Source organism: Mastomys coucha, unplaced genomic scaffold (assembly GCF_008632895.1).
Source record: "Mastomys coucha isolate ucsf_1 unplaced genomic scaffold, UCSF_Mcou_1 pScaffold21, whole genome shotgun sequence".
In the NCBI taxonomy this organism is placed as follows: domain Eukaryota; kingdom Metazoa; phylum Chordata; class Mammalia; order Rodentia; family Muridae; genus Mastomys; species Mastomys coucha.
This window is the reverse complement of record NW_022196904.1, coordinates 94,401,453-94,426,302: the sequence shown is the minus strand read 5'-3', so window position 1 is coordinate 94,426,302 and position 24,850 is coordinate 94,401,453. Positions and strand designations below refer to the sequence as shown.

Genomic DNA, 24,850 nt, shown 5'->3' with positions numbered 1-24,850 from the left:
CCGCTCCTTCCGTTGTAAAGCTGCTAATAAAGGCAGCTACCTATTACGGTTATGCGTATTAAATGAGATAATGTATGTAAAGTGATTAGCTCTGTCTGGCACGTAATAAACACTCAGTCCCTGTTAATGTACAATTTTTATTGTATTGCACCTAGGCTGTTTTTCCATAATGCAATGATTTCTAAGAATTGCTCTGGGTCTTTGGTGTAAGGAAGGAGTCGCGCTGGATGTTTGTCTAAACCAAATTTCCTCACGAGGTGGCTCCTGAGGCACCTAAAACCGAAATGAAGTCTCACAGTTAGCCTGCAACCCCCTTCTCCTAGAGTTCTGGGCCGAGGTACAGGTGGTCCCCCTCCCCCTGCTCAGTGGAAACCAAACTAGGAGATTTCACAGGAGCCTCCGGGAAAGCCAAGGAAGGAACGACCAGAAGCAGCTGGAACGGGCTCTCGGAGTACTAAAGCTGGTTCTAGCTGCTTTTACTTGAAGGCACTAAGTGCCACTATCAGAGCCCAGCTACTAGCCCTCGCCCTTAGGCCTCGGGAGGCGGAGGCAGCAGGCGAGGATCCCGGATCTGGATCCGGGATCCGCTTGCCAGCTTCCAACCGCACCGCAGAGGGAGCGCCAGGAGCCGCAGGGGCTGGTGGGCGTGGTCTGGGGTGGGGGCGTGGTTGGGGGCGGGCCTTCGGCTCCGGAGTCGCCCCCTCCCTCGGCCGGTCCGCAGCCCCGCCCCGGCCCCTCCCTCCGGCCTGTGCGACGGGTCCAGCGGCGGCGGCGCTGGCGCGGGGACAGACGGAGGCGCGGGACGTGGGGCGGCGCCGTGGGCAGGGACGGGCGGACGGGCGCTGGCAGCGGGGGCAGCGCTGCGGGCCGCTCGGAGTGGCTGCAGTCCGGGCCTTGCCCTCCCATCCTGCTCCCACGCCGTGAGTGCGCCGCGCGGGCCCCTAGGGTGCGTCTGGTTCTCCTGTGTATCGCGGTGCGGGTCCTGGTGCTAGCGGCGGTGTGTGGGTCCGAGCGTCTTTGGGTGGGGGAGCAGATGCTTTTCAAAAGCTGTTCCTGTCTCTGTCCACGTGAGGCGTGTCCGTGTCTGTGAGAGCAGCGGGGGATTCTTTGGGCTGTGGCTGCTCACGTGAGGTCCATGTTTGCGGGCTATGTGGTGGGGGGAGGCGCGGGTGGATGGGTGATGGTTCATTTTAGGAGCGCGGGTTTGGTGAGCCTGTATGTTGGCGGAGGGTACCAAAAGCTGCGGCCGATGGTGGTGGGGGTGGGTGGGTGGGGTTGCTTATTGGCACTCCGGAATCTTGTGGCCCCGCTCGTCCGAAGGGTTCCTTTCTCCCGAGTGCAGACGCCTCCACCCCTGCTCCCTTCTCCGTCCTCCTTAGGCACCAAGAAGCCCACCAGCCAGGATAGAGGATATCCTTCCTCCGCTGCGGGCACTGCTTGCTGGACAGGAAGCTCCCTGCAGAGGCTGTTTCTTGTAGGAAAGGACCCTCTAGTTCTCTCTCAGCCTGGGCCCTGACTGGAGGACTCCTGTCCCCTCCCTGGTTCCCACCTCCTTCCTCCTGGACTTGGTTTCAGAACCTGGGCCACAAACCTGCAGGGACAGATGGTTGCAGGTTGGAAGGGCAGGCTGCACCCCAGGGAGGTCATTCTGACTTAAAAAAAAAAAAAAAGGCAGGCCGTGTGCATGTTCCTGGTGTGGGAGTCCAATGTGGACAGTAAAAACCCAGGGCTTGCCCCAGAGGGAAGATCTGAGATTTCAGGGCGGGTGCACTGTGCAGCACATCAGTGCCTATCTCCTAGGCAAGAGTCTGGTTTGCTGCAGAATGGGAATGTGAGCTGCAGGCCTGACAGGTGCCCTGCCTTTCTCGGCTTGAATGCCTCCAGTGACAGAGCACTTACTACTTATGCTGTGGGAAGCTGCCTTGTGTTATAGAGGTCTCTCTCCTTGGAGTTTTGTTCCTTTGTCTTGTGTCTGCTTTTGATTTTGCTTCTCTTTGCTGAGAGGGACCCGCAGAGTTTAAACATAACTCTTCTGTCACCAGCCATCTATCGAGTACTTTCTATATGGTAGTTACCAACTCAACTGCTTCGAGGACGGTGGCATTTCTGCTAATAGAACTTGAGAAAAAAGAACCATAGATGGAGTAGCATCACCTAGGTTCAGAAGATATGTGATTGATATAGAGAAGGGTCCTGAGAGTGAATGCCGCAGGTGACAAGCTCAGAAAACATTTATTTTGGAAAGCAAGAGGAGGGGCAGCCTGTGAGCACTCTCTAACATGCTTAACCGTGTGATGAAAATTAGCGGTCAAATCATCAAAGTAGTTTGTGTTGAGATCTAGTCTTGACATACTGCAGTCTGAAGGAGGGTTGATTTTTGAAAATAAGACGACCCTCTTCCTCCCGTTGTATAAATATGGGCATGGGGTAAAAAGTTGCTTAGATATTATCTTGTGTGGTAGAGTTAGTGACAGGAGTAGATCCTAAATTTCATAGCTTAAAGAAATACATTTTAAATTAAAATAGCATTACATCACTTTGCCTCCTCCCCTTCCTCCCTCCAACCTCTCTCAGTTACGCTCTTCCTAACCCATCTCATGCTCATCTTTAAGTTGATAGCCTCTCTTTCTTTGATTATTATTGTTAGTATGTATGTGTAAAGGCATGCACAAGTGTAGGGTCATGGGGACCCTAGCCCTAATGGATACATCTCTTGACTTTTTAAACTTGAGCACATTTTTGCATCAAGGTTATATCAACCTTGTATGTGGAGGTGAGAGAAAAGTCCGAGTTGATGGCTTGGGTTCTGGCTGATGAGGCCCAGGAGATGGTTGCATCTTTTATGGAGAGTAGAGGCACAGCAGGAGGAGAAGGTCAGGAGGAAGGGAGTTCAGTTTGGGCTTATTCATGTTCATCATCCAGGCAGAGATGTCCAAAAAGGCAATTAGATGTACAGGTCTTAAATTCAAGGGAGTCTTTCAGTACAAGGCTTTGGGGCTTGTTAGAATGCGGTGAGAATTAGGACTGTGGCAAATAATGAGATTATCCAGGCAGAGTATGTAAACAGAGACGAGGCCCTGAAGGAAAACCCCATGAACTGAAATGTGTAAGAAATGGGCAATCCGGGCCACCGATGAGGTGCTTAGATCATGAAACCATGGGACTCAGGTGCTTCCATTCGGAGTCTTAACTCTTTAACACTACGAGCCTGTTTGTAAATGTTTCATATGTCTGCTCTTTTATGAGTTTTCCCAAGGTACTTATCAAACTCAAGATCCAGTTCAAACATCTCTTCCTTGTTTTCATTCTCCATCAAGTTAGACTCGCCCTGCCCTAGCCTTTTGAACGGGCCAGTCTCTGGGTCCTTATGCCTTCTCATTATGTATGTGTATGTCAGTTTCCCACAGGTAAAAAACTAGGGAGCTACCTGACCCAACTTTGTGTGTCTGGTTCCTACATGAAGAGCTTGCTGTAGAGTGTGTCCAGGGACGTTTGTACATACTCTGTCAGACATTAGTGGGGAGATTAGTAAATGTGAATTCCATCACTTCCCTTTCCAGGGAAGGGTTGCTCAGGTCCTAGGGCTTTCCCCCTATCCATTGTTGTTTCTTCTCCTTTGGAGAAAGCCCAAAGGCTACAACCTACAGACTTTTGTTATTTTTCTGAGTCTCAAATGATCAAGTATACCCGGAGGCTAGTGAGTAGGTGTGCCTCTTTCTAGCAGGTGAGCCTAGCTGACTTCCTGCACCCATGCACACCTCCACAATGCCTGTGGTCACCTCCAGATCACAGCTGTGTAAATCCTGCACAGTGGGAATGTTGTGTAACTGGAGGGGAACATGGAGGGGGAAGTTGGATGCTTGAGAAGCTGGAAAAACTGAAAAGCTTTGAAGCGTATTTTCCCCCCTGTACGTCCAGCATATCATTCATTCAGCACTAGCCATCTTCCTTTGTTCAAAATCAACTTAACTCTCTGAGTCTGGCTTTTCCAGATCTAGAAACTCCACTTCTTGAGGCTAGAGCACCTTCTCTGTGGTCCTTTAAATCACGGAGTCTCTTAGAGTTCACAGTGACAATCGCTGCCTTGATGGTAGGGCTCTCTTCGCCTGTAGCCCCCAGATAGTTTGCTTCCTCTCTGCCATTCCTGTCTCTGATGCCTTCTCAATCTTCCCTGCAGGCTTTGCATTCTGAGCCTTTATCTTAGATGTTGGTGCTCCTGAGGGCTGAGCTGCAGGCTCACCTTTCTCACTCTACCCTGGTGTCATCCACTTCACTGTGGCTTCAGAAACATTCCTCTACCAAAGACATCTAAATCCATGTCTTCTCTCTCCTACACTTGGGGTTGCCTTTCTGACCAGAAGCGGGACTGTTCCACTTCTGCTGTGTCTCATGGGCACCGTGGAGTCATTGTGCTCCACGCTGGACTTGTCATCTAAACGTCCAGTTTCTAAGCTAGAAAACCAGTCACCATTTCTAATCCCTTCTTCTACCCTGTCTCTTCATATAAAACCAACCAGTTACCAGGTTCTATTGGTTTCTGCCCATGAAAACTATTTCAGCTCCCCCCTCCACCCGCAGCAACCACCGGTTTCTTAAACTTCCACTCTTGACCTCCACACAGGATTTTCCACACAGCAATCAAAAATCTACTTTTGTCACTCTGGGCTTAACCCCCACCCCCCCAACCACCACCAAACTTCCTTTGCACTTTGGATAAAGCCTTAATCCCCTAGCAGGGAAGAGGGTAAAGTCTAAAGTCCTTAATAAGGGCAACAAAGCATTGTGTGGTGTAGCCCCTGCTTAGCTCTGCATCTCATGTGTTAGCCCTTTCCTGCCCCAGCGAGTGATGCAGCTTCCAGAGGCAGAAGGCAGCATGTACTCTGTAACTTACCCATCCTCAATCTCCATTCCTCTGGGCCCATTCCTGCCCCAGGTCCAGGTTGTGGACTCTCTTTGTACTCCTAGAACAATCTGTTTCCTTATGCTTGTCACCATACTGCATTGCAGAAGTCTGTTTATTCGATTGTGGAATCCATGAAGGCTCAGCTGTGTTCATTTATCTTTGTGTCCCAGCAGAGGTGTCCGCTGCATGCTGGATGAGGACTGAAGTGCCTTTAGAACTGAGCCATCAAAGAGATGGGTGGGATAAGGGACAAAGATGCCCAAGGAAGGAGGTTGCATCCTAGTTCTGTGTCCAGAATCCTCCAAATATCTGCTGTGATAAACAGTTCAGTTGAGTCTTGGCCTATTGGAGGCGTTATCTCTAGAATAGAGAGGTGACCCAGGAGCGGGGAAGAGCCTAGGGAATCAATCTGTCAAATCCTAGATTCAAGCTGGGACATGGCCGCAGCAGATGTGATGCCCTGTGTATCAGAGTGGGAAGCTGAAGCAGGAAGGGGAAGGGAGGGAGGAGCTGTCGGTCCTTGGACAGAGCCCAATTCCTGCTTCTGTGTGACAGGCTGGGAGATCCCCTGGGTTTAAAGAGGGTGGAGCCTAATGTCCAGCTGCCCCAGCCAGGCTCAGCCGCTACTGGTACTCTATCTCCCAGCAGCTTCATCTTGCTTCCAACTTCCCTGCCCTGCCAGCCAAACTGCCCTTCCTCCCTCTAATGATGCCCTGGTATTAAGTCCCCCAAAATGCCAGTGCCAACATCAGGAGAGATGTTTCTCAAGTGAGTCCTTCCTTACCTTCCCACACCCAGCAGTGCATATACACGGGACAGATGCACTTTAGCTATCCCCCCCATACCTTCCCAAACCTGAAGAGGCCTATGGGCTGTCATTCATTCACTGTCTTAAAGAAGCCCATGGTGCGTGAAGCTGGGCACAGCAGTGGTCATCTGGTCCTAGGCACTGCCTGGTATTCAGCCTTTTCATAGGTAACTTTCTATCACGGATTGTCTACACCTGCTTTGTTAACTTCACCTGCTCATCTCTGTGAGCTGAACTACTCCACCATAGCCACACAGAGTGAACACTTCTAGTCTTTAACCTATTTCACCCCACACACTATCACTCTCCACTTTCTGTCCCAAGCCGCCGTCTCATCCATTCTTATTGCTTTAAGGGCCATTAATATGCCAGTGATTCCAAATCAATAACAAGCCCAGACTTCTCTCGAGCACCTATATTCTGTTTCTCACTTAATAGCGCTACCTGGACATCATGTCCATTCTTCAAATGCACCTTGTCTGGAACAGCATTCCCTCAAACACCCCCACCACCCCCCCCCCAGCTCTTTCTGTCTATCCATGGCCCTCTATTTGCTCATTTGGGAAACTGGAATGTTGTTATCAGTGTCCCTCTTTCCCTCTGACATCCAGTCTATGACACTGTCCTGATTCAACCTCCGCGTTAGTCTTTCTGCCTCTAGCTCTATAATACTGTCATCAGAATAGTTGGGGTAGTTTCCCGATGGCCTCCCTCACTCTGTTCCCCTTCTGTTCCTCCGTAATTGTTATACCAAAAGAGCGTTCTGGTTTATTCTCTTCCCTTTGTAAGTCGCCTCCTCCCTTTGCCTATCTTAGGATAAAGTAATATTCTTACCGTACCTATGAGTCCTTCAGAATCTCTGTGTCCCCTCGCTTAGTGCTGCTGGCATTCACGTTGCCTTACGCACATGGTCCGTGTCAGTATGAGTCTTCTCCCCAAAATGTACATGTGCTTTTGCTTCAGCCCTGAAGTTTCCCCACCTTTCCTACCAGCACCCCTACTTCCATTCTCTGCTTGCAGAGCCCTTTGTCATCACTCAGTGAAGAAGTTCATTTCTCTTCATATCATTTTCCTTCACAGTACTTATTGGGCAATTATGTATTTACTTGGTACTTATAATACTTTCTTCTCATTGTTGTTCTTGAGAATTGGTCTTACATAGCTCTGGCTATCCTGGAACTCACTATGGCCTAAGCTCACAGAGACCTACCTGCCTCTGCCTGCCACAGGCTGGGATTAAAGGTGGCGCCACCACACCCAGCTGTCCACTGTCACTTCTTCGACTTTGCTCAAACATTTCCTCTGTCCATGCACACTGGAATATTTTGAATTAATTATCCAATTCAGTAAAGATCATTCTTTCTAACACTCTTTACTAAGTCCTAGGAATGGAGAAGTAAAATATTATGTCTGCTTTCAAGAAGACTGCATAGGAAGGGAGCAGAGAAGTAACAAGATTATAGTATAGGGTAAGGTTTAGGATGGAGGAAATACGAGGAACGGAGATAGCACCTAATGCAGACTTTGGGAAGTCTGGCCTTCCTAAAGGAAGTGACGTTTACATGAAAGTTAGGCAAGGGAATATCAAAGGCAGAGGGGAACAGAATGTCTAACTACAGAAACAAAGAGAACATGGAGTTTTCTAGGAAGTGAAACCATGATGACAGATCCTACGTTGTGAGACCAGAGGTTGAGTGGGAGGTATGGACAAAGTGTTGCTACGCATTCTCTAGGGCCAGTTTAAAGATTCTCTCCTCTGGACAGTGGAGAACCGTTGAAGGAAGTTAAGAGGAATAATGGTAGGGTCAAATCTATGTTCAGAAAATTCCCTCTGGTTAGAAGAGGTGGTAGATGTGAAGGCACGGGCTTAGGAACAGAACACCAGCTACTGCATCCTAGTAGAGAACTCGGGCAGCCTGAGATGGGAGCAACAGTTTGGGATTTGGGAGAGAGGAGTGCTTTCGAGTCATCCTTCACTTTCATACTGATCAGTGTGGTGAGGGCTGCAGCCCGGGCAGTTGTGCTAAGCGCTAGGGCAGGGGCTACCTGAATGACTCATAGAGACTGGATGGAGGCGCTAAGCAGAATGAGAGTTGGGGATGTCAGTAAAAAGTTACCACTCTTGACATGTACCTCTCTCAGGCTCTTAAACAAGCATGTGAGATGGGAATTAGTATTTGCATAATTAAGAATTAGAAACTGAGGCTTGTACCTAAGAACGGTCCAGGGTCATCAAGCTGCCAAAAGAGGGCCTTTAAAATCCAGTGTAACCCCAAATCTGTGCTCTAAAATAGTGCCATGCTCAGGAATCACTCAGCCCACGCACTTGAGCCACCACCTTGTCTTGTCCCTGCAGGGAAGAAAGGGGCACATTTCTCTGCAGGAGATCTGGTGGGGAAAGGGACTGCTGGCTTCCCTGCTCCTGACTCTTTCTCTGCACACAGGCTGGTGTGAGTGGCAGAAACCATCTGTGGTCACCATGGCAAAGAGGGAGGACAGCCCTGGCCCGGAGGTGCAGCCGATGGACAAGCAATTTCTGGTATGCAGTATCTGCCTGGATCGCTACCGGTGCCCCAAAGTTCTTCCTTGTCTACATACCTTCTGTGAAAGGTGAGGAGAGCTACTGGAAGGGAGAAGGACCCTGCAGCCCCTCCCCCTACTTCCTCCCCTACCCGCCAAAGAAAACCCATGTTATAAACAAGGGGAATGTGCATACATGGGAGAGAGAGAGACAAATGAACTCCATTCTGCAGGAGACAAGGATTTGGTTGCAGTAAGCTATGAGAGAATCAGGAACTCTGAATACTGGGCCAGAGAGTTGCCTAGAATCAGGCTTTGTCAGCTCCTTCCCAGATCTTAAGGCAGCCAGAGAAGAAATCTGCACTGAGGCTCCCAAGCAGCACTAGTTTGTGACTAGTGTAGGCCAGCGTAGTCTGTGACTGATGGAGGGATGGATATTTGAAGTTAGGTTTGTTCCTCCCTGCCTGTTCTAAGGCGCTAAGTGAAAGGCAAGCACAGCCCAGCCTCTAGGCTTCTATGCATCCTGCCTTCGTTCTACTAATATTTCTTTATTGAGTAACTAACTGCTATGTGTCAGACCCTAACCAAGTGATTGAATCAGCACCGACGAGCAAAAAAAAAAAGAAAGAAAAAGAAGAAAAAGGATTTTATTTTATGGATTTATTGAGACAAGATCTCACTATATAGCCTGTCCAGCCTTGAATTCACTATGTAGAGCAGGCTGGCCTTGAACACACAGATATCTGTCCTCTGCCTCCCAAGTGCTTTGAAGGCATGCGCTACGCCACCATATCCGGCCCTACAGACATGATCTTTATGATTTAAGGGTTTGTAGTAAAGTGAGGGAGGTAGCAATCAGACATTTATAGAGCTGCATTGTAGACCCATGAATTATACTCACAGTAAACTCTGCAGACACAGTATTCAACTAAGTGAGCTTAGTGATCTGTTAAAGTTTGTTGGATCCTGTGCCTCCCAAGAGTTAGGTAAAGGGAATTTAAGAGCAGGCTAGGCAGAATAGGAAACTCAGCAAGGCCATGTGGCCTGGGCATGTGTTCCATAGGGGCCTGTGAGCAACCCTGTGGAGCTGGAGCATAGTGAATGATTAGCAGTGGTCTGGGGTGTTGGCTCCATAAGCCCATTAGGAAAGTCATCTTACCTGAGAACGACTCAAAGCCCCTGCATGGTTTTCTGCTTGCTCACGTTGTTATCTTGGCAGCATTTTCTCTCTGACCTCCAAATCTCATGGCTGTGTCTTAGATGTCATAGTCCCCAGGTCTTACCAGTCTCTCCAAACCTTCCATCTCTCTCCTGCTTCCCTGACAGCCCTGCCCTTTGAGATTCCAGCTTTACTATCTTCTTCCTGTTTACCAGTGGGCAAAGATCTTGACCTTCTTGCTCATTCAGATTCTTCCATCAGCCTGTGGACCTCAACCCACTTATGTCTTAGTTCTATTTTTATTTATTTATTTATTTATTTATTTATTTATTTATTTATTTATTGGTTATTCAAGACAGGGTTTCTTTTTGTGTAGCCCTGGCTGTCCAGGAACTCCAGGCTGGCCTCGAACTCAGAAATCCGCCTGCCTCTGCCTCCCAAGTGCTGGGATTAAAGGCGTGTGCCACCACTGCCTGGCTTATGTCTTAGCTTTTAACTTTGTGTACAGACATCACCTACTTTGTCTGACTCTGGAAAGTAGTACTTCCATGATTGTGAGCTCCAGCTCTTCCTCCTCTAGCTCCTCCCACCCTGCTAATGCTGTGACACCTCTGACCCGCTCTAAAGCCTAGGCTCCGCTGCTGCTCCCTTTCTTCCTACACGCCACCTCCCCTGGCTTCTGTTTCCATCCAGCCTGCTGTCCATCCTCAGCCCTGCGGCTGATCATCTGACTATCCCTGGCCCACTTCCCTCACACCTTTGTCCTTTGCTAAGCTTATGTTACAGAGGCTCAGTGCTATGTCACAGCTGTAACTGGATGCTTAGATCACTGACCACTCTTGGGGGATATCAGTGGCTGCTTACAGTTGACCATGATGGATTTTCTATTTGGTTTACATGTAACATCTTACTTAAGATACATTTTCCTCCCTTTGGCTGTGTATGGTATGTGAGTGGGTGTATTTTCTAGGTGTGTGCGTTCACATACATCATGTAAAGACCAAAGGAAGATGTCAGGTGTCTTCCTTTATTACTGTCTGCTGTATTGCCTTATAATAGGGTCTTTCGTGAAGCTCATTGGTTAAGTTGGTTTTCCAGTGAGTTCATGGGATCTGCTGTCTCCATCCCCCGCCCCCCACCCCCTGTGCTAGGGTCATAGGCATGTGCAGCTATGCTTAGCTTTTTATGCAGGTGCTAGAGATTCAAATTCAAGCCTTCATGTTTGCATAGCAAGTCCTCTTACGGGCTCTGATGTCTTCCCAGCTCCAAAAAGATACATCATTCCCTTTTTAGAGAGGAGAAAACTAAGGTTGAGTCATTCCATTACAAGGGAATATAGCCAAGGCTACCCAACATATAACAGGAATATGAGAGAAGAGAAGGGTGCTGGCAATAGAAAAATCTTTGCCTTAGGAAATAAACAAATCTGGGTGTGGTGGAATAAATCATTAGTTCCTGTCAGTTTGGAGGGCAGAGGGGCTATGTAGTGAGACTTTGTCTCAAAGGGAAAAAAATACAAAATAGTAACAAGGAAAAGAAGTTAACAATAAAAAAGTAAAAGCAAACAAGGGGCCAGAAAAGCAGTGTGTGCAGGGGAGTGAGGCAGGAGCTAGGAGGAGGTGGAACTGGAGAGTCTCTGTGTCATCCAGGCTGGCGCTGAACAGGTGCTGTGATTGCAGGTGTGTGGCATCATGTCAGACTGAACTGGACTTTTAAAACCCTCATTAGTTGTATAGAGGGTGAATTTTGAAGGAGCTAGAGAAGAAACTTTCCTGTTGGAAAGTGTGGCAGTCCAGGGATCTTGACCAATAGGAGTTATCCATGAGTGTCAAGGTCCTGGAAGGAGTAGAGCTCCAATGATAAGCTTCGTTAGGGACAGGTTTCAGAGTCAAGAGGTGCCGTTGATGAGATGTGGGCAGTAGTGGGAGAATGAGAGTGGACAGATGAGGGGAAGTGAAGGGCAAGCGTGGTGGTGGAGAAGTAAGGATGAAGAGATTGTGGTGGAGATGGGCCATCCATTGACAGCAAAGCCATTGAGAACAGAATAGAACGTGAGGGAGTGAGGGGGGGATAGAAGAATTGAGTCAGGAAACATACTTCAGTAAGTGAAGAGACAACTCCTAGGTCAGTGGAGACCGCAGCAAGGGCGGGGGGTAGACATAAGCAGAAGAGAGCAGCTTCAAAGGAGCTGCAGACACATAGAATGTTCCAGTTGGGAAGAAGGAGGGGTCAACCCCACCTTCTGGCCCTAAGGAATGTGGAGCATGAAACAAAAACCACTCTCTACTGGGAGGGACTTCGGGGAGAAGTAGGTCACAGAGAAACCAGTTATTATTTGTAAAGCACTTAAGATCATCCCCGACATGTTATGTTTGTTACATTTTAATTCAGAACAGAAGGCATAGGCAAGCAAGAGGAGCGTCTGGGTGGGATACAGGACAGTGTGCACTGTGGGTATCTTTCCTCTGTAGCTTCGCCATCTCCAAGCACGGCCACCTTCAGTCTGCTGTCTGCTTTCAGTAATCACCGTGCTTCCCTCCCTCAGTGACTAATCGCAGCCATCATCATCCCTTACTCCTCCAGTCTTCTGTCTGTGGTTGAGCCTGCCTGAGATGTTAGGCACCCTTATTCTGACTTTGTCCCTGTGCTCCGCTAAAGCCACCCTTCCTATGTTCCTTCCCCCACCAAAGGATAGGACCCATGCCTCCCCTTTAGGCCAACCAAGCCTCCCTCCATCCCCAAGACATTGTCTTACTAGTTTCCTAGTTTCTTCCTTCACTCCCTCTCTACTGCTAACTTTAGCTTAAAGAGAAGCTCAAGTCCCCATTATAGTGAACTGGGGATGTGGCTTGGTAGTAGATTGGATAGACTGCAAAGTTAAATAAAGTACCCTTATTAGCAGAGAAGGACTGTCCTCTTGTCTCTTTGCAGCACCGTCCAGTCCTTCATCCCCTTCCCACTCAACTGCCCACCCTGCCCCCCCTTCAGCTTGTATCATTCAGACTTCTCCCCCAGCAGCCGCTGCTGTCACCTTCCTAGAGAAAAGGCTCCTCATGCTTGCCAAATGCAGCGGGCACTTTCCACTCCTGAGCCACTTCCCACCCTGTGAGTCATTCCCTCCTCCGGACCCACGTCTGACTGGACACAGTCACTCCTCCAGCCTCTCCGCCCATGCCCTCTGCTCTACACATTCTTCTTTGCTGAATTCTTTGTCCCTCTCTTACCATTGTCTATATCTTCTCTGCTGTCCTCCTCTGACTTAGCTGATGTAGTTACTTCCCCACCTCTGTCTCTTAACCCACCTTTTCTCTTTTTTCTTTTTTCTTTTTTTTTTTTTTTTTTTTTTTTTTTTTTTTTTTTTTTTTTTTTTTTTGGTTTTTTCAAGACAGGATTTCTCTGTATAGCCCTGGCTGTCCTGGAACTCAATCTGTAGACCCCGCCTGCCTCTACCTCCCAAGTGCTGGGATTAAAGGTGTGCACCACCACCACCTGGCTTAACCCCCCTTCTCAACAGTGCTGTTCTTCTGTGTGTTTTTATTTTGATGTGTGCCACCATTATTGAGATGCCCAAGCTAGGAGGCCTGGAGCCAGTTAAACACACACAGTCAAACACACACTTGCTTTGCATTTAAATCTAGGCTCCAGTGCTCACTAGCTTGACTACTCTGACCACTTACCCTTGCTGTGCCCCGTTACATGAAGTACAAAGCATAGCATCCAACACACGTGTCCTTGGTAAATGGTAACTCTTCGATGCTACCACTGCCTTATCTGCTGTCATGTCCCCTCAGATTCGCCCTCCTCAGGCTGCCCGATGCTGCTGGGACCCACGGCTAGGCTCCTCCTCTTTTCTCGTCGTCCATTGCTGTCCCTATCCTGCTAAAGTGCTTTCTGTACCCTTCTTCTCCTCCATCTACCTTTCTCTGCTTGGCCTAACAGTTATTTCTCCTTGACTATTTCTCTTTCTTCAGATTTCCTTGACCTCTGAAGTCTCTTCTGGCCTCTTCTCTACCCACCTGAGCCATGTGCACTTCCCCAACTCCTCTGCTCTTTTGTGCACTGTGCTTTTGTGGGCCAAACTTTACATTTAATCCCCCTTACATGTAAGCAGGTGTCAGGCCTTTTACATTTAATCTCCTGTGTGGCCGAATTCTGTGCTGTTGCCATCTTATAAGGGAAGACTCCTTGGTTCATGACAGTAACTTGTCAGCGGTCCTAAGTGGATTAGGTCCCTGGCCTGGAAACTGAACTGAGGCACACTCACTCCAGGACCAATGTCATTAATCTTTAAACTCTAATTCTGTGTCTTTGTTTATCCCTCTAAAGACTAGAACTATTTTAAAAGCTGGCACTGTGTTTTATTTTTTATCCTCAGAGCTTGGCACAAATTTGGCAAGAATAAGCAGTTGGTAAATGTTTAATGAGTTAAAGGGGCCAGGGCTATTGGGATGAGGGCTTGTTACATATTTTCTTGAGGAGATTTGGTAAACACCTGTGAAAGGTGAGCCTTTGTTTGTTCAAGCAGAGGAATGTAGACACGGCTGTTCTTAGAGAGACCAGGGATGCAGTTCTGCTTAGTCCTCAGAGGCCTTTTAGCACCTGCTGGTGGATGAGGCCTGTGTGTTCCACACAAAGATGCTTCAGAATGAAGTCTTAATCACACACCTGTCCCTCCTTGACTCTCCTTTCTCCTTGATCAGATGCCTCCAGAACTACATCCCTCCTCAGAGCCTGACACTGTCCTGTCCAGTGTGCCGACAGACATCCATCCTCCCAGAACAGGGTGTCTCAGCCCTACAAAACAACTTCTTCATCAGCAGCCTCATGGAGGCCATGCAGCAGGCACCTGATGGGGCCCACGACCCTGAAGACCCCCACCCCCTCAGTGCAGTGGCTGGCCGCCCTCTCTCCTGCCCCAACCATGAAGGCAAGGTGGGCCCAAGCGAGGCCCAGTGAGGCCAGGACTTGGGGTGGGAGGAGAAGGAGAGATGATGAGGGTAGGGCAGGGTGGTGGTGGGTGAGGGGCTCTGCAGGGGTGAGGAGGGCCAGAGGGGAGGGGACAGAGAAGTGTAGTGTGGCTGTCACCTCACAGGAGCCCTTGTACCACCAGACGATGGAGTTTTACTGTGAGGCCTGTGAGACCGCCATGTGTGGTGAGTGCCGCGCAGGGGAGCACCGTGAACACGGCACAGTGCTGCTGCGGGACGTGGTGGAGCAGCACAAGGCAGCTCTGCAGCGCCAGCTTGAAGCTGTGCGTGGCCGGTAGGCATCCTTTGGGCACGCCCTGGGGAGGGGAAAGAAAGGGTCTGGGAAAGGCAGAAATGGAAGGCTGAAGAAGGTCAAAAGAAGGTCAAGTAGGGGATCACCCAGAGGGCGATAGTGAGGCCCTCTTTGAAGAGGGCCTGATTTGGCCAGGACACCCTCCAGCCATCCTGGTATGAGATGTTTCACCTCCTCAGATTGCCACAGTTGTCTGCAGCTATCGCCTTGGTTGGGGGCATCAGCCAGCAGCTGCAAGAGCGCAAGGCAGAGGCCCTGGCCCAGATAAGTGCAGCCTTTGAGGACCTGGAGCAAGCTCTGCAGCAGCGCAAGCAGGCTCTGGTCAGCGACTTGGAGAGCATTTGTGGGGCCAAGCAGAAGGTGCGTCGGGTCTCCTCTGCTAACTGTGGTCTGTGATGAGATGGTCTTACTGCCTTCATTGTCCACATAGGGTTTCCTTTCTCCCAGTCTTCGTTTTGCTTCTTAACATGGTCTGTCATGGCTAAGGTCATCTGTCTCCCTGACCACATGTGTTGACATGACATCTGCCATTGCTGTGGTCATCTGTCTCCCAGTCCATATGGTCTGTCATTGCTGTGGTCATCTGCTTCCCTGTCCTCATGTGTTGACATGGTCTGCCACTGCTGTGGTCATCTGTCTCCCTGTCCACATGCATTGACATGGTCTGCCACTGCTGTGGTCATCTGCTTCCCTGTCCATATGGTCTGTCATTGCTGTGGTCATCTGCTTCCCTGTCCACGTGCATTGACATGATCTGTCATTGCTCTGGTCATCTGTATCCTTGTCCACATGCATTGACATGGTCTGTCATTGCTGTGGTCATCTGCCTCCATGTCCACGTGTATCTCTGTGTTTGTCTTTCCTGCCGTGACACTACAAGTTCACCAGTAATCTCATCGCCTTTCTTTTTGCCAGTCTGCACACTCACTGCTTTTCTTCTCCAACAGGTATTGCAGACACAATTAGACACACTGCGCCAGGGTCAGGAGCACATTGGCAGTAGCTGCAGCTTTGCAGAGCAGGCACTGAGACTGGGCTCTGCCCCTGAGGTTTTGCTAGTAAGAAAGCACATGCGAGAGAGGCTGGCTGCTCTGGCAGCTCAGGCCTTCCCAGAAAGGCCACATGAGAATGCACAGCTGGAACTGGTCCTTGAAGTAGATGGGTTGCGGAGATCGGTGCTCAATCTGGGTGCACTGCTCACCACCAGTGCTACAGCACACGAGACAGTGGCCACAGGTGAGGGCCTGCGCCAGGCACTGGTTGGCCAGCCTGCTTCACTCACTGTCACCACCAAAGACAAAGATGGGCGGCTGGTGCGCACAGGCAGTGCAGAGCTGTGTGCAGAGATCACTGGCCCCGATGGCGTGCGCCTTGCAGTACCGGTGGTGGACCACAAAAATGGCACATACGAGCTAGTATACACTGCTCGTACAGAAGGTGACCTGCTCCTCTCAGTGCTACTCTATGGACAGCCAGTGCGTGGCAGCCCTTTCCGTGTGCGTGCCCTGAGACCCGGAGACCTGCCACCTTCCCCAGATGATGTGAAGCGCCGGGTCAAGTCTCCTGGTGGTCCTGGCAGTCATGTGCGCCAGAAGGCAGTGCGTAGGCCAAGCTCCATGTACAGCACTGGTGGCAAACGGAAGGACAATCCAATTGAGGATGAACTCGTCTTTCGTGTTGGTAGGAGGGCCAAGCACAGAGCCAAGTAAAGGCTAAGGGCAGAGTTAATGAAGGTTGAAGGGAGGGGCTGGTGGGGGCCCAGGGAAGGGTGAGCAGGGGCTGGCTCAAGCAGGAGCCTTGGGGTGCAGGGGAGTGAGGCTCAAACTGATCTCAGCATTCATTCATGTTTCCCTTCTCATCCTTATCCACAGGCAGTCGTGGAAGGGAGAAGGGTGAATTCACCAATTTACAAGGTGTGTCCGCTGCTAGCAGTGGCCGCATAGTGGTAGCAGACAGCAACAACCAATGTATTCAGGTAAGCCTGTTTACCTAGCTCCTTCAATACCAGAGAGGACTCACACTCTGTGACCTTCCAGGTTGCCTGCTGGAAGATGAAACCCACACTCAATACTGTCTTTAAAGAGCAGTGAATCAAAGCACCTCTTACCCACCCAGGCCAAAATAGTGCCCTGGACCCTCAATCCGGACCAGGGTTCCTATGGCCTTTCCCTCCAGCCATGCTAAGACTGTGTAAGCTCCTAGGTCAGTGGCTCCTTTCTTCCTCTGTCTGCTCTTGAGCTTTCTGCTTGCTGGTCTACTTTGTCTTAGTGTTCAGGTTGCAGATCTGCCCTTCCCAGCTGTCTTCCAGCATACTAGCCTGGCTCCCGAATATGTTATCTTCCTAGAGAGTGAAGCCATCTGGTTGGCTAGAGTGCCTTTCATCAGCAAGAGGGTAGCACACAACCTCAAGTGGTTTGGGACCTGTCTTTCTTTTCCTTGTACCTCTCGCAGCTTATTTAGGCGCCGGTCATTCTCAATGTTCATGGTCTTTGATGTCCTGCAAGCTCCTTGCTACAACCAGGAAACCTGGCTTCCCTTCTTATATCCCATGCAGACAGCACTGATCTTAGCACAGTGGACATGAGTGTAGTAGATAGTGTAGTGATTGAGTGCCTGGGCCCTGAAACCAGATACCTCAGCTTGAATCCTGGCTCTCCCTGTACTAGCACATCATGTGATCTCTTGGCACTGTGGATAACTAATGTGTAAAATTGGGAAACACATTTCTCAGGATTGTTGAGAGTATTAAATGTACTACAGCCAACACCTAGCTGTTGTTAAATATATCATTATCTGGGTATGGACTGCAAACAAAGTCAAAGAGGTGGGAAAATGCTGGGGCGGGAAGTTCCCATCCCATCCCGGCTCAAGAAGCTTGTTATTCGGAACTTGAGGTGGCTGAGGTCAGATTGTAAATTGTTTTGGAAATGAATTTTGATTTTACCCTGTGAGATTAGCTACTCTGCACCTCAGTTCTTTGAAATGTATTACTGGGTGGCTGAACCTTAACCCTGAAGATCCTTATTTTTAAACAGCTTTAAATTTCTTGACCCTGCCTGAATAGCCTTGTCATGGACCCAGCTCTGCCTTTGTTGTCACTCTGCAACTTCCTGAACCCACTCCACCTAACAGAAACTCTTGCAGCCAGATTATTAGGCCTGCTGGTTTTCTGTTTTTTCTTAGGGTAGAGGAACCGAGAAACCCAGGAAGGGATTTGGGGCCAGTCTAGATGGTGAAGGGAAACTTGGGAGATCTGGGATAATGCTGGGATTCTACTCACGATCACCTTTAAGCTAGAAATGCTTTCTAGCACAAAGGTTGAGATTTGTGGACATCTGTCATGTTGTGCAAACACTTGGGCACTTACCACACATGCAGAAACACTGGTGCTGCTTGACGGTCTAGTGAAGGGCTGTGAGAGAGGCCTGGCATAGTCCTCTCTTCCAAACACCTGCTATTCTGTAGCAGTCCTTGCTCAAAGATCCATTCCCAAGCCCACCCTGACATCATGGCTGCTGGAAGCCTCTTCTTGGACCGAGCCTATCCTACTCTGGGCTCCTCGGGACTGATGAGATATGACACTCCCCTACGCCTATTTTGCTCCTGAGGCTGGGGGTCCTTGTGAGTTTGTTCAATCAAGCAGGGTGGAACCCTGCTGACAGAGCACACACACACACACAACAGCAAGAAAACACTTTGAGATTTTGAATGAATAACTTAATGTGTAAATATTTGGCATTGAATCATTGTCTTAGTCCACAAATGTTGATGAGCTCTTTCTGGGGGCACCCCTTATGCTGTGTGTCAATCACGTTCTCCTCTGACCTCCCCACAACCCTTCACTGTGGTGGTTTTCACACTTCCTTCTCTGGGTTGGTTTGTTGGTTTTGTCTGTTGTTTCTTTTTGTTGGTATTTCCGTTGAGATCTTTAAAGTCAGAGATCTACTTAATGTTGCCCAGGTCTAGGAGACAGATGTAGAGGCCAAACTGAGGAGTCCTAGTGCTGTGAAGGAAACAGTGTGCAGCTTTTACTGAGTGCCAAATGTCATGGTAAAGAGGGATAGGGTGGAAAATGGAGGGACTTGGTGGGCTGCATGCATGGTATTCCCATTAAAAAGCAGACCCCTTTTAAGTTGATGAGTTCACTTTTATCCCTATTGAGTTTGGAGTCTGCTGTGTGGCTTCCTAATGGATCTGTCCATCAGGTTCAGGCTTGAGATTGAATTGGGAGTTCTTTTGTTGGTTGAATGCTTAGTGGATGCCAGAACTACACACAACTGAAAATGCAGCAGCAGACAAAACAGACACAGCACCCAGCTCCAAACAGGGCTTGTATCCTTAGAAGGGGCAGGTCACAGATACGGCTACAAAATGACAGTTGTTACAAAGAAAGCTATAAAATGCCTAAGGTAGGGCCCTAACTTCACATGTATGTATTGATTTGAACAAAGTGGGAACTCTGAAAAAGTGACCTAGAAATTTAGAATTCTAAAGATAAACAAGAGTTGGCCAGTTCTAATAGGGGATGTAAGAAAGGATGGGAAGAGTGAGGCTTCCCAAACCCCAATGTGAGTCTGAATCGCAGCTGCCAGCAGGAGGAGGGTGATGGACCACCTCGCCAGTGACTTGCCTGTTCCTTTTAGTTCCATCACTTCCTGTCTTCACCCTCTGGTACTTCCTTTTCTCCTGCTAACAGTTCTGGGACTTTGCAAAGGACCAGTGCAGACCCCAAGTGCTATGCTGGCTGACCAGGTGAAGGCTTGCTACAGGGTCCATGTCAGAACTGATATGCTGTGGTCGGACAGGTCTGGGAGACCTATCCCTGGGTGGCCCAGCCCATGAAGGGAGAGAACAGGGCTGAACTGAACATCAAGTCCAAGGCTCAGAAACTTGAGCTCTCTGTGGTAGCTTCTTGGCTCCGATCCATCCATCTTGTGTCCCCAGAGGCTATAACAAAGTGGAGTGTATGAGAATTCCGCAATGGGTAATGGAGCTATTAAATTAGAAGCTGTACTCTAAGAGGAAAAGATTAAAAGAGACACTTTAGGATGAAGAGATCTTGTGAGGCTAAGATGGAGGAGTAGGAGAAGGGAAGATTGAAGGATTCATTCTAGGGGACTGGAGAGTTGGCTCAGTAGTTAAGTGTACTGGCTACTGTTTGAGAAGACCAGGGTTCAATTCCCAGCAACCATATGGCAGCTCACAATTCTCTATTACTCCAATTTCAGGGGATCCAGTGCCCTCTTCTGGCCTCCATGGATACTTGCACTGGTGGTTTATAGAGATGCAGGAAGGCAAAACACATACACATAAAATAAAAACTTTAAAAAGGATGTATTCTGTCCAGAAGAAAGGCTGCCCTGTCAGCCTATAACCCAAGTAGAACAATCCTTGTCGACCCTCCTTGCCTACTCCTCTCCAGTTGGCCGCGACGTTCTGTTGGGTCTTTCTCCTGTATTTCTCCTGAATCCATCTGCTTCCCTCTAGATTGTTTCCTTGGTCCAAACCTTCATCCTTTGTCATCTAGATTTCTGCTTCAGCTTCTAACTGGTTGGCTAGCCTCCAGTCCTGACTCCTTCCAGTTAGACTATTTCTGTAAAAGCAGATCTATTCTTGTTGCTTCTCTGGCCATACATTGTCAGTGGCTCTTAGTTATAACCAGGGCAAGTGTAATCCTGATGACTACTCCAGCCACACCAGGGAGGTCCTCAAACAGGGCTCACACTAGTTAGCTTCTGTACCTTTCGCATATTGTTGTGGATGGTTTGTCAATTGATAACTTTATTGGCTGTTGACTCACATATCTCCTTTTCTTGATGCCTTTTCCCACCATACCCTTGGTCCCTTTTGTGTTTTCATACCTCCTTTACACCTCTACTGCATGTCCTTAAGGTAGCTCTCACGAGATTCCTCTGTACCCCTGGCATGGTGTCAGCACATACTTGTTGAATAAATGGGATCTTGATAGGCCCAAGCACCCTTTCCTTTATACCCACAGTGTTCCCCTCCTCCCTGTGCCCTTCCTTGCTCCTCTACTCCAGGTTTTCTCCAATGAGGGCCAGTTCAAGTTCCGATTTGGGGTCCGTGGGCGCTCACCTGGGCAACTACAGCGTCCTACAGGTGTGGCAGTGGACACCAATGGAGACATTATTGTGGCAGACTATGACAACCGTTGGGTCAGCATCTTCTCTCCTGAGGGCAAGTTCAAGGTGAGAAGCTTGCTGTTGCTATACTCTAAACCCCTGGTGACCTGGTCAGACGGCCATGCTGCTAGGTCAGGCCCTGAAGTGGTCTATCACCAGCTTAAGATTCTGCTTTGATCCCAGGGCAAGACTTTACTCCTACTATACTAGTCAGATAAAGTCCCTTATGGTATGCCTCTCCTACAGACCAAGATTGGAGCTGGCCGCCTCATGGGACCCAAGGGAGTGGCTGTGGACCGGAATGGGCATATCATTGTGGTGGATAATAAATCTTGCTGTGTCTTCACCTTCCAGCCCAATGGCAAGCTTGTTGGGCGTTTTGGAGGCCGTGGGGCCACTGACCGCCACTTTGCAGGTATAAGAAAACAACCCCAAGATCCAGAACTGAGAAGCTCCAGGTCCATAGAATTTCCCAGGGTCCTCCGGATATAAAGACCCCTTCTATATCTTGACCCTGATTCCCTTTTCCTACTACCTAGTTCCATCCTCCCAGAGACAGTATCTCACCCCTCACCTGACAGAGTGCCTCAGCTCAATGCTTTAAACCCCACCCCCCACCTTCTGTTCTTAGGGCCCCACTTTGTGGCTGTGAACAACAAGAATGAGATTGTAGTAACGGATTTCCATAACCATTCAGTGAAGGTCAGTGTCCTCCCCGCTCCATGACTTGTCTCAGTCACCCCCCGACCTTCAAAAAATTCCTTTCTCCCTTCCCTCCTCTTTCAAGCCCCCTTAAAATCCTTCATCGAACCAATAAATATTTATGGCATGGCTACTTTGGCCTAGGCACTATGCTAGAAGCTGGGGATTCAGTGTAAGCAAAACAAACACATTCCCTGTTTTCTTGGTATAAGTAGGTCAGGGTAGAGGAGACAATCAGAAAATTACGATCTGAAATGATAGATTCAGGGATAGGTACAAGGAACTGTGGAAGGGTTGAGCAGAGGGCATTGATATAAGGGAAGACCTAAAGCACCAGTAGAATTAACCAAAAAATAGAGAAAGAGGAAATTTGAGGCAAAGGACACAGAAGTTAAGTGTGGTAATACATACCAGTAGTCCCAGCACTTGGAGGTGAAGGCAAAAAGATCAGCAGTTCAGGGTCACCTTTGTCTACATGAAGAATTCAAAGACTACCTGAGATATGTGCTACCCTATATTAAAGGAAAAAAAAAAAAGAGGGACACAGGAAAAGACCTAAATGGAAGTTAGCATCATTGACGGTGCTCTGGAAACCATGGGTCTTCAGACTAGGTACACTGATGCAAGGTGAGGTTATCTGTGTGCCCTGTGAAGGGGCTGGCTCCCTTTTTTAAAAGCTGTGGGGAGTGTCTTAGAAAGGTCACTCAGATTGGGCCAGTGCTAGAGACAGTGGTCAAGATGAGAAGTGAGAGCACCTAGACCTTGAGACAGATATTGCAGTATGTATATGAAAAAACAGACTTGAGACAGAACCAGGGATGTGTTTGTTTGTGTCAAGCTGAGCGGGTGGAATGGAGATGGTCTAGCCCTGCAGAGTGGTAGCACTGTTGAAGTAGAGAAATGGGAAATACCACTCCTCCTCAAGGAAGCATCAGCTGGGCAGCAGGATACAGTGTATGATCCCTGGGAAGAAGTTCTGGGCTAAGCTGCAGATCTGAGAATTCTCCCTAGAGCTTTGCCCCACCCTCCAAGGCCTTGCCCTCTGCCTGAGGTCAGGTCCCCAGTCCCTAGCCCCTTCCCCCACCAGGTGTACAGTGCTGATGGAGAGTTCCTCTTCAAATTTGGCTCACATGGCGAGGGCAATGGACAGTTCAATGCCCCCACCGGAGTAGCTGTGGATTCCAATGGGAACATCATTGTGGCCGACTGGGGCAACAGCCGCATACAGGTGAGTTAGGCCCAGGGATGGCTTGAGAGTGAGGCTTTCTCTGTGCCTCTGTCTTGCCCCACACAGACTTTTCTCTGCCTGACCTTACTTCTGCTTCCATTCTCCACGTCTTCCCCAGGTATTCGACAGCTCTGGTTCCTTCCTGTCCTATATCAACACGTCTGCAGAGCCACTATATGGCCCACAGGGCTTGGCATTGACTTCGGATGGCCACGTGGTCGTGGCTGATGCTGGCAACCACTGTTTTAAGGCCTATCGATACCTCCAGTAGCTGCACAAGGGCCCTGCTTGGCTCATGGAGGGACGGACATAGGGGTGATTAGACAAGAGGGTCTGGCTAAGAGGTGGGCCAGACCTGGCAGCACTGAATGTGGGCTGTGGGCATGGGTGTGCCCAGTGCCCTTCCTTTCCTCCCCAACCCCACGGTTGCACTTTATTTATTCGGTTCTTGCTTTGGTGACTGGGTGGGCCTGGACTGGTCCCAAGGATGTGTGCAGAGCTTCACCCTAACCCCTTTACACACACCCCCTTACACCCTCAGTCTGCTTTCTGACCCCTCAGCCTGGGGCCAGAACAGCCTCTTACTTCAGAAGTCCCTCTGGTTGTCTCCCTACCACCCCATACACACTGACAGAGACAGCAATATCCCACCCTATATTAAATAAATGTGTTCGCCAAGGTGTTTTTGCTAGGTTCTTGTGGGGTGGGTATCTGAAGGGTTGGAGTATTGGTATCTACTATGGACTAAAAGTAGTCAAGAAGACAGGCAGATGACACAGTATCAGCAACAAGTGGTGACTTTTTTTTATAATTAAGATTTATTTATTATTATAAATGAGTACACTGTAGCTGTCTTTGGACACACCAGAAGAGGGCATCAGATTTCATTAATGGATGGTTGTGACCCACCACATGGTTGCTGGGATTTGAACTCATGACCTTCCAAAGAGCAGTCAGTACTCTTACCCGTTGAGCCATCTCACCAGCCCAAGTGGTGACATTTTCAAAGAATATTTTTAATGTTTTTTGTCTTGTTTTAAATATTCATTTTAATTTTATTAATACGGGTATTGTGTTTGCATATCTGTCTGTTCACTGCATGTATGCAGTGTCTGTGAAGAGTGTTAGAGCCCTTGGATCTGGAGTTAGAGATGGTTGTTAGCCATCATGTGGGTGCTGGGAACCAGGTCCAGTCCTCTTCAAGAACAAAGGGGGCTCTTAACTGTTGAGTTATCTCTCCAGCTCTTAAAGAATATTTTTATGTATTCTTTGACAATGTCACACATGTATAAAATATACCTTAGTCATATCCACCTCCTACTCCCCCTGCAGCCCCTCAACATGGCCTCCTGCCCTCATGATCTCTTCTTTTTTAACCCACGGAGTCCAGTTCCAGGTTTGCTTAAAAACAACAACAGTAACAACAACAAAAACCAGAAACAAACAAAAACCAGTTCAGGCTACGAGAACAAAAAAGAGTGAATCTCTGGGACCCCAATTGCCAATTCCTCATTCCCAGGCCCTGTATCTCTTGCCTGTGCTGTAGGAATAGACAGGTCCCTCCACCCTCCCTTCATGGGGCTACAAACTAGGCAAAGATGACTCTTATCCAGTACATAGCCATGGCTACAAGGAAAACAGTTTTAGATATGAAAGGATTCCCTAAGGCTTGTCCAAGTGGAGGTTGGATGTAAGAAACTCCATGGTCACTGGTAGAGGTCATTCCAAAAACCTGGCCCCCTAACCCTTTCCACTGCTGCCCTTTTCCCACAGTGGAATGGAGGTTTTCACATTGCATTCCAGAGCGCTAGTCTTTCAGGGCAGGACTGCTAATTCCAGAGATAATTAAAACAGTATTCAGTGAACTGGGAGGTAGGGACTACAATTTCTCTTTCTCTACTAGAGACTGGGAGCTCAGAGAAGTAGGTCACGTTGTTGACTGAAGAGCAGAGTTGGATCTATAGCTGTCATTCTCTAACAGGAAATTACAGTGTCTTTCATTCTGAGCTCCATGCACCTAGCATGCTGATTGGCAGAGGAGGTACACAAGATTTGAGGAATAGTGGATCTGAGGAGGCTGGTCATGAAAGGTTATGAAAGAGAGAAG

General features: G+C 48.8%; 1 protein-coding gene across 8 annotated transcripts; it reads left to right on the top strand.

The window, feature by feature from the left end:
• The first annotated feature begins 735 nt into the window (after positions 1-735).
• Trim3 (tripartite motif containing 3) lies at positions 736-23,423 on the top strand. 8 transcript variants are annotated; one of them, XM_031387740.1, is made up of 12 exons: positions 736-920; positions 8,156-8,321; positions 14,091-14,322; positions 14,501-14,652; positions 14,850-15,030; positions 15,618-16,350; positions 16,542-16,645; positions 20,712-20,879; positions 21,060-21,228; positions 21,445-21,515; positions 22,603-22,743; positions 22,862-23,423. In XM_031387740.1, the coding sequence occupies exons 2-12, from the start codon at positions 8,191-8,193 to the stop codon at positions 23,012-23,014; spliced, it is 2,235 nt and encodes a 744-aa protein (XP_031243600.1). In that variant the 5' UTR covers positions 736-920; positions 8,156-8,190; the 3' UTR covers positions 23,015-23,423. The 8 variants fall into 8 exon arrangements, with proteins under 8 accessions (XP_031243600.1, XP_031243596.1, XP_031243599.1 ...); XM_031387736.1 differs by having other exon boundaries at positions 14,483-14,652; XM_031387739.1 differs by having other exon boundaries at positions 736-946.
• Positions 23,424-24,850: the final 1,427 nt, after the last annotated feature.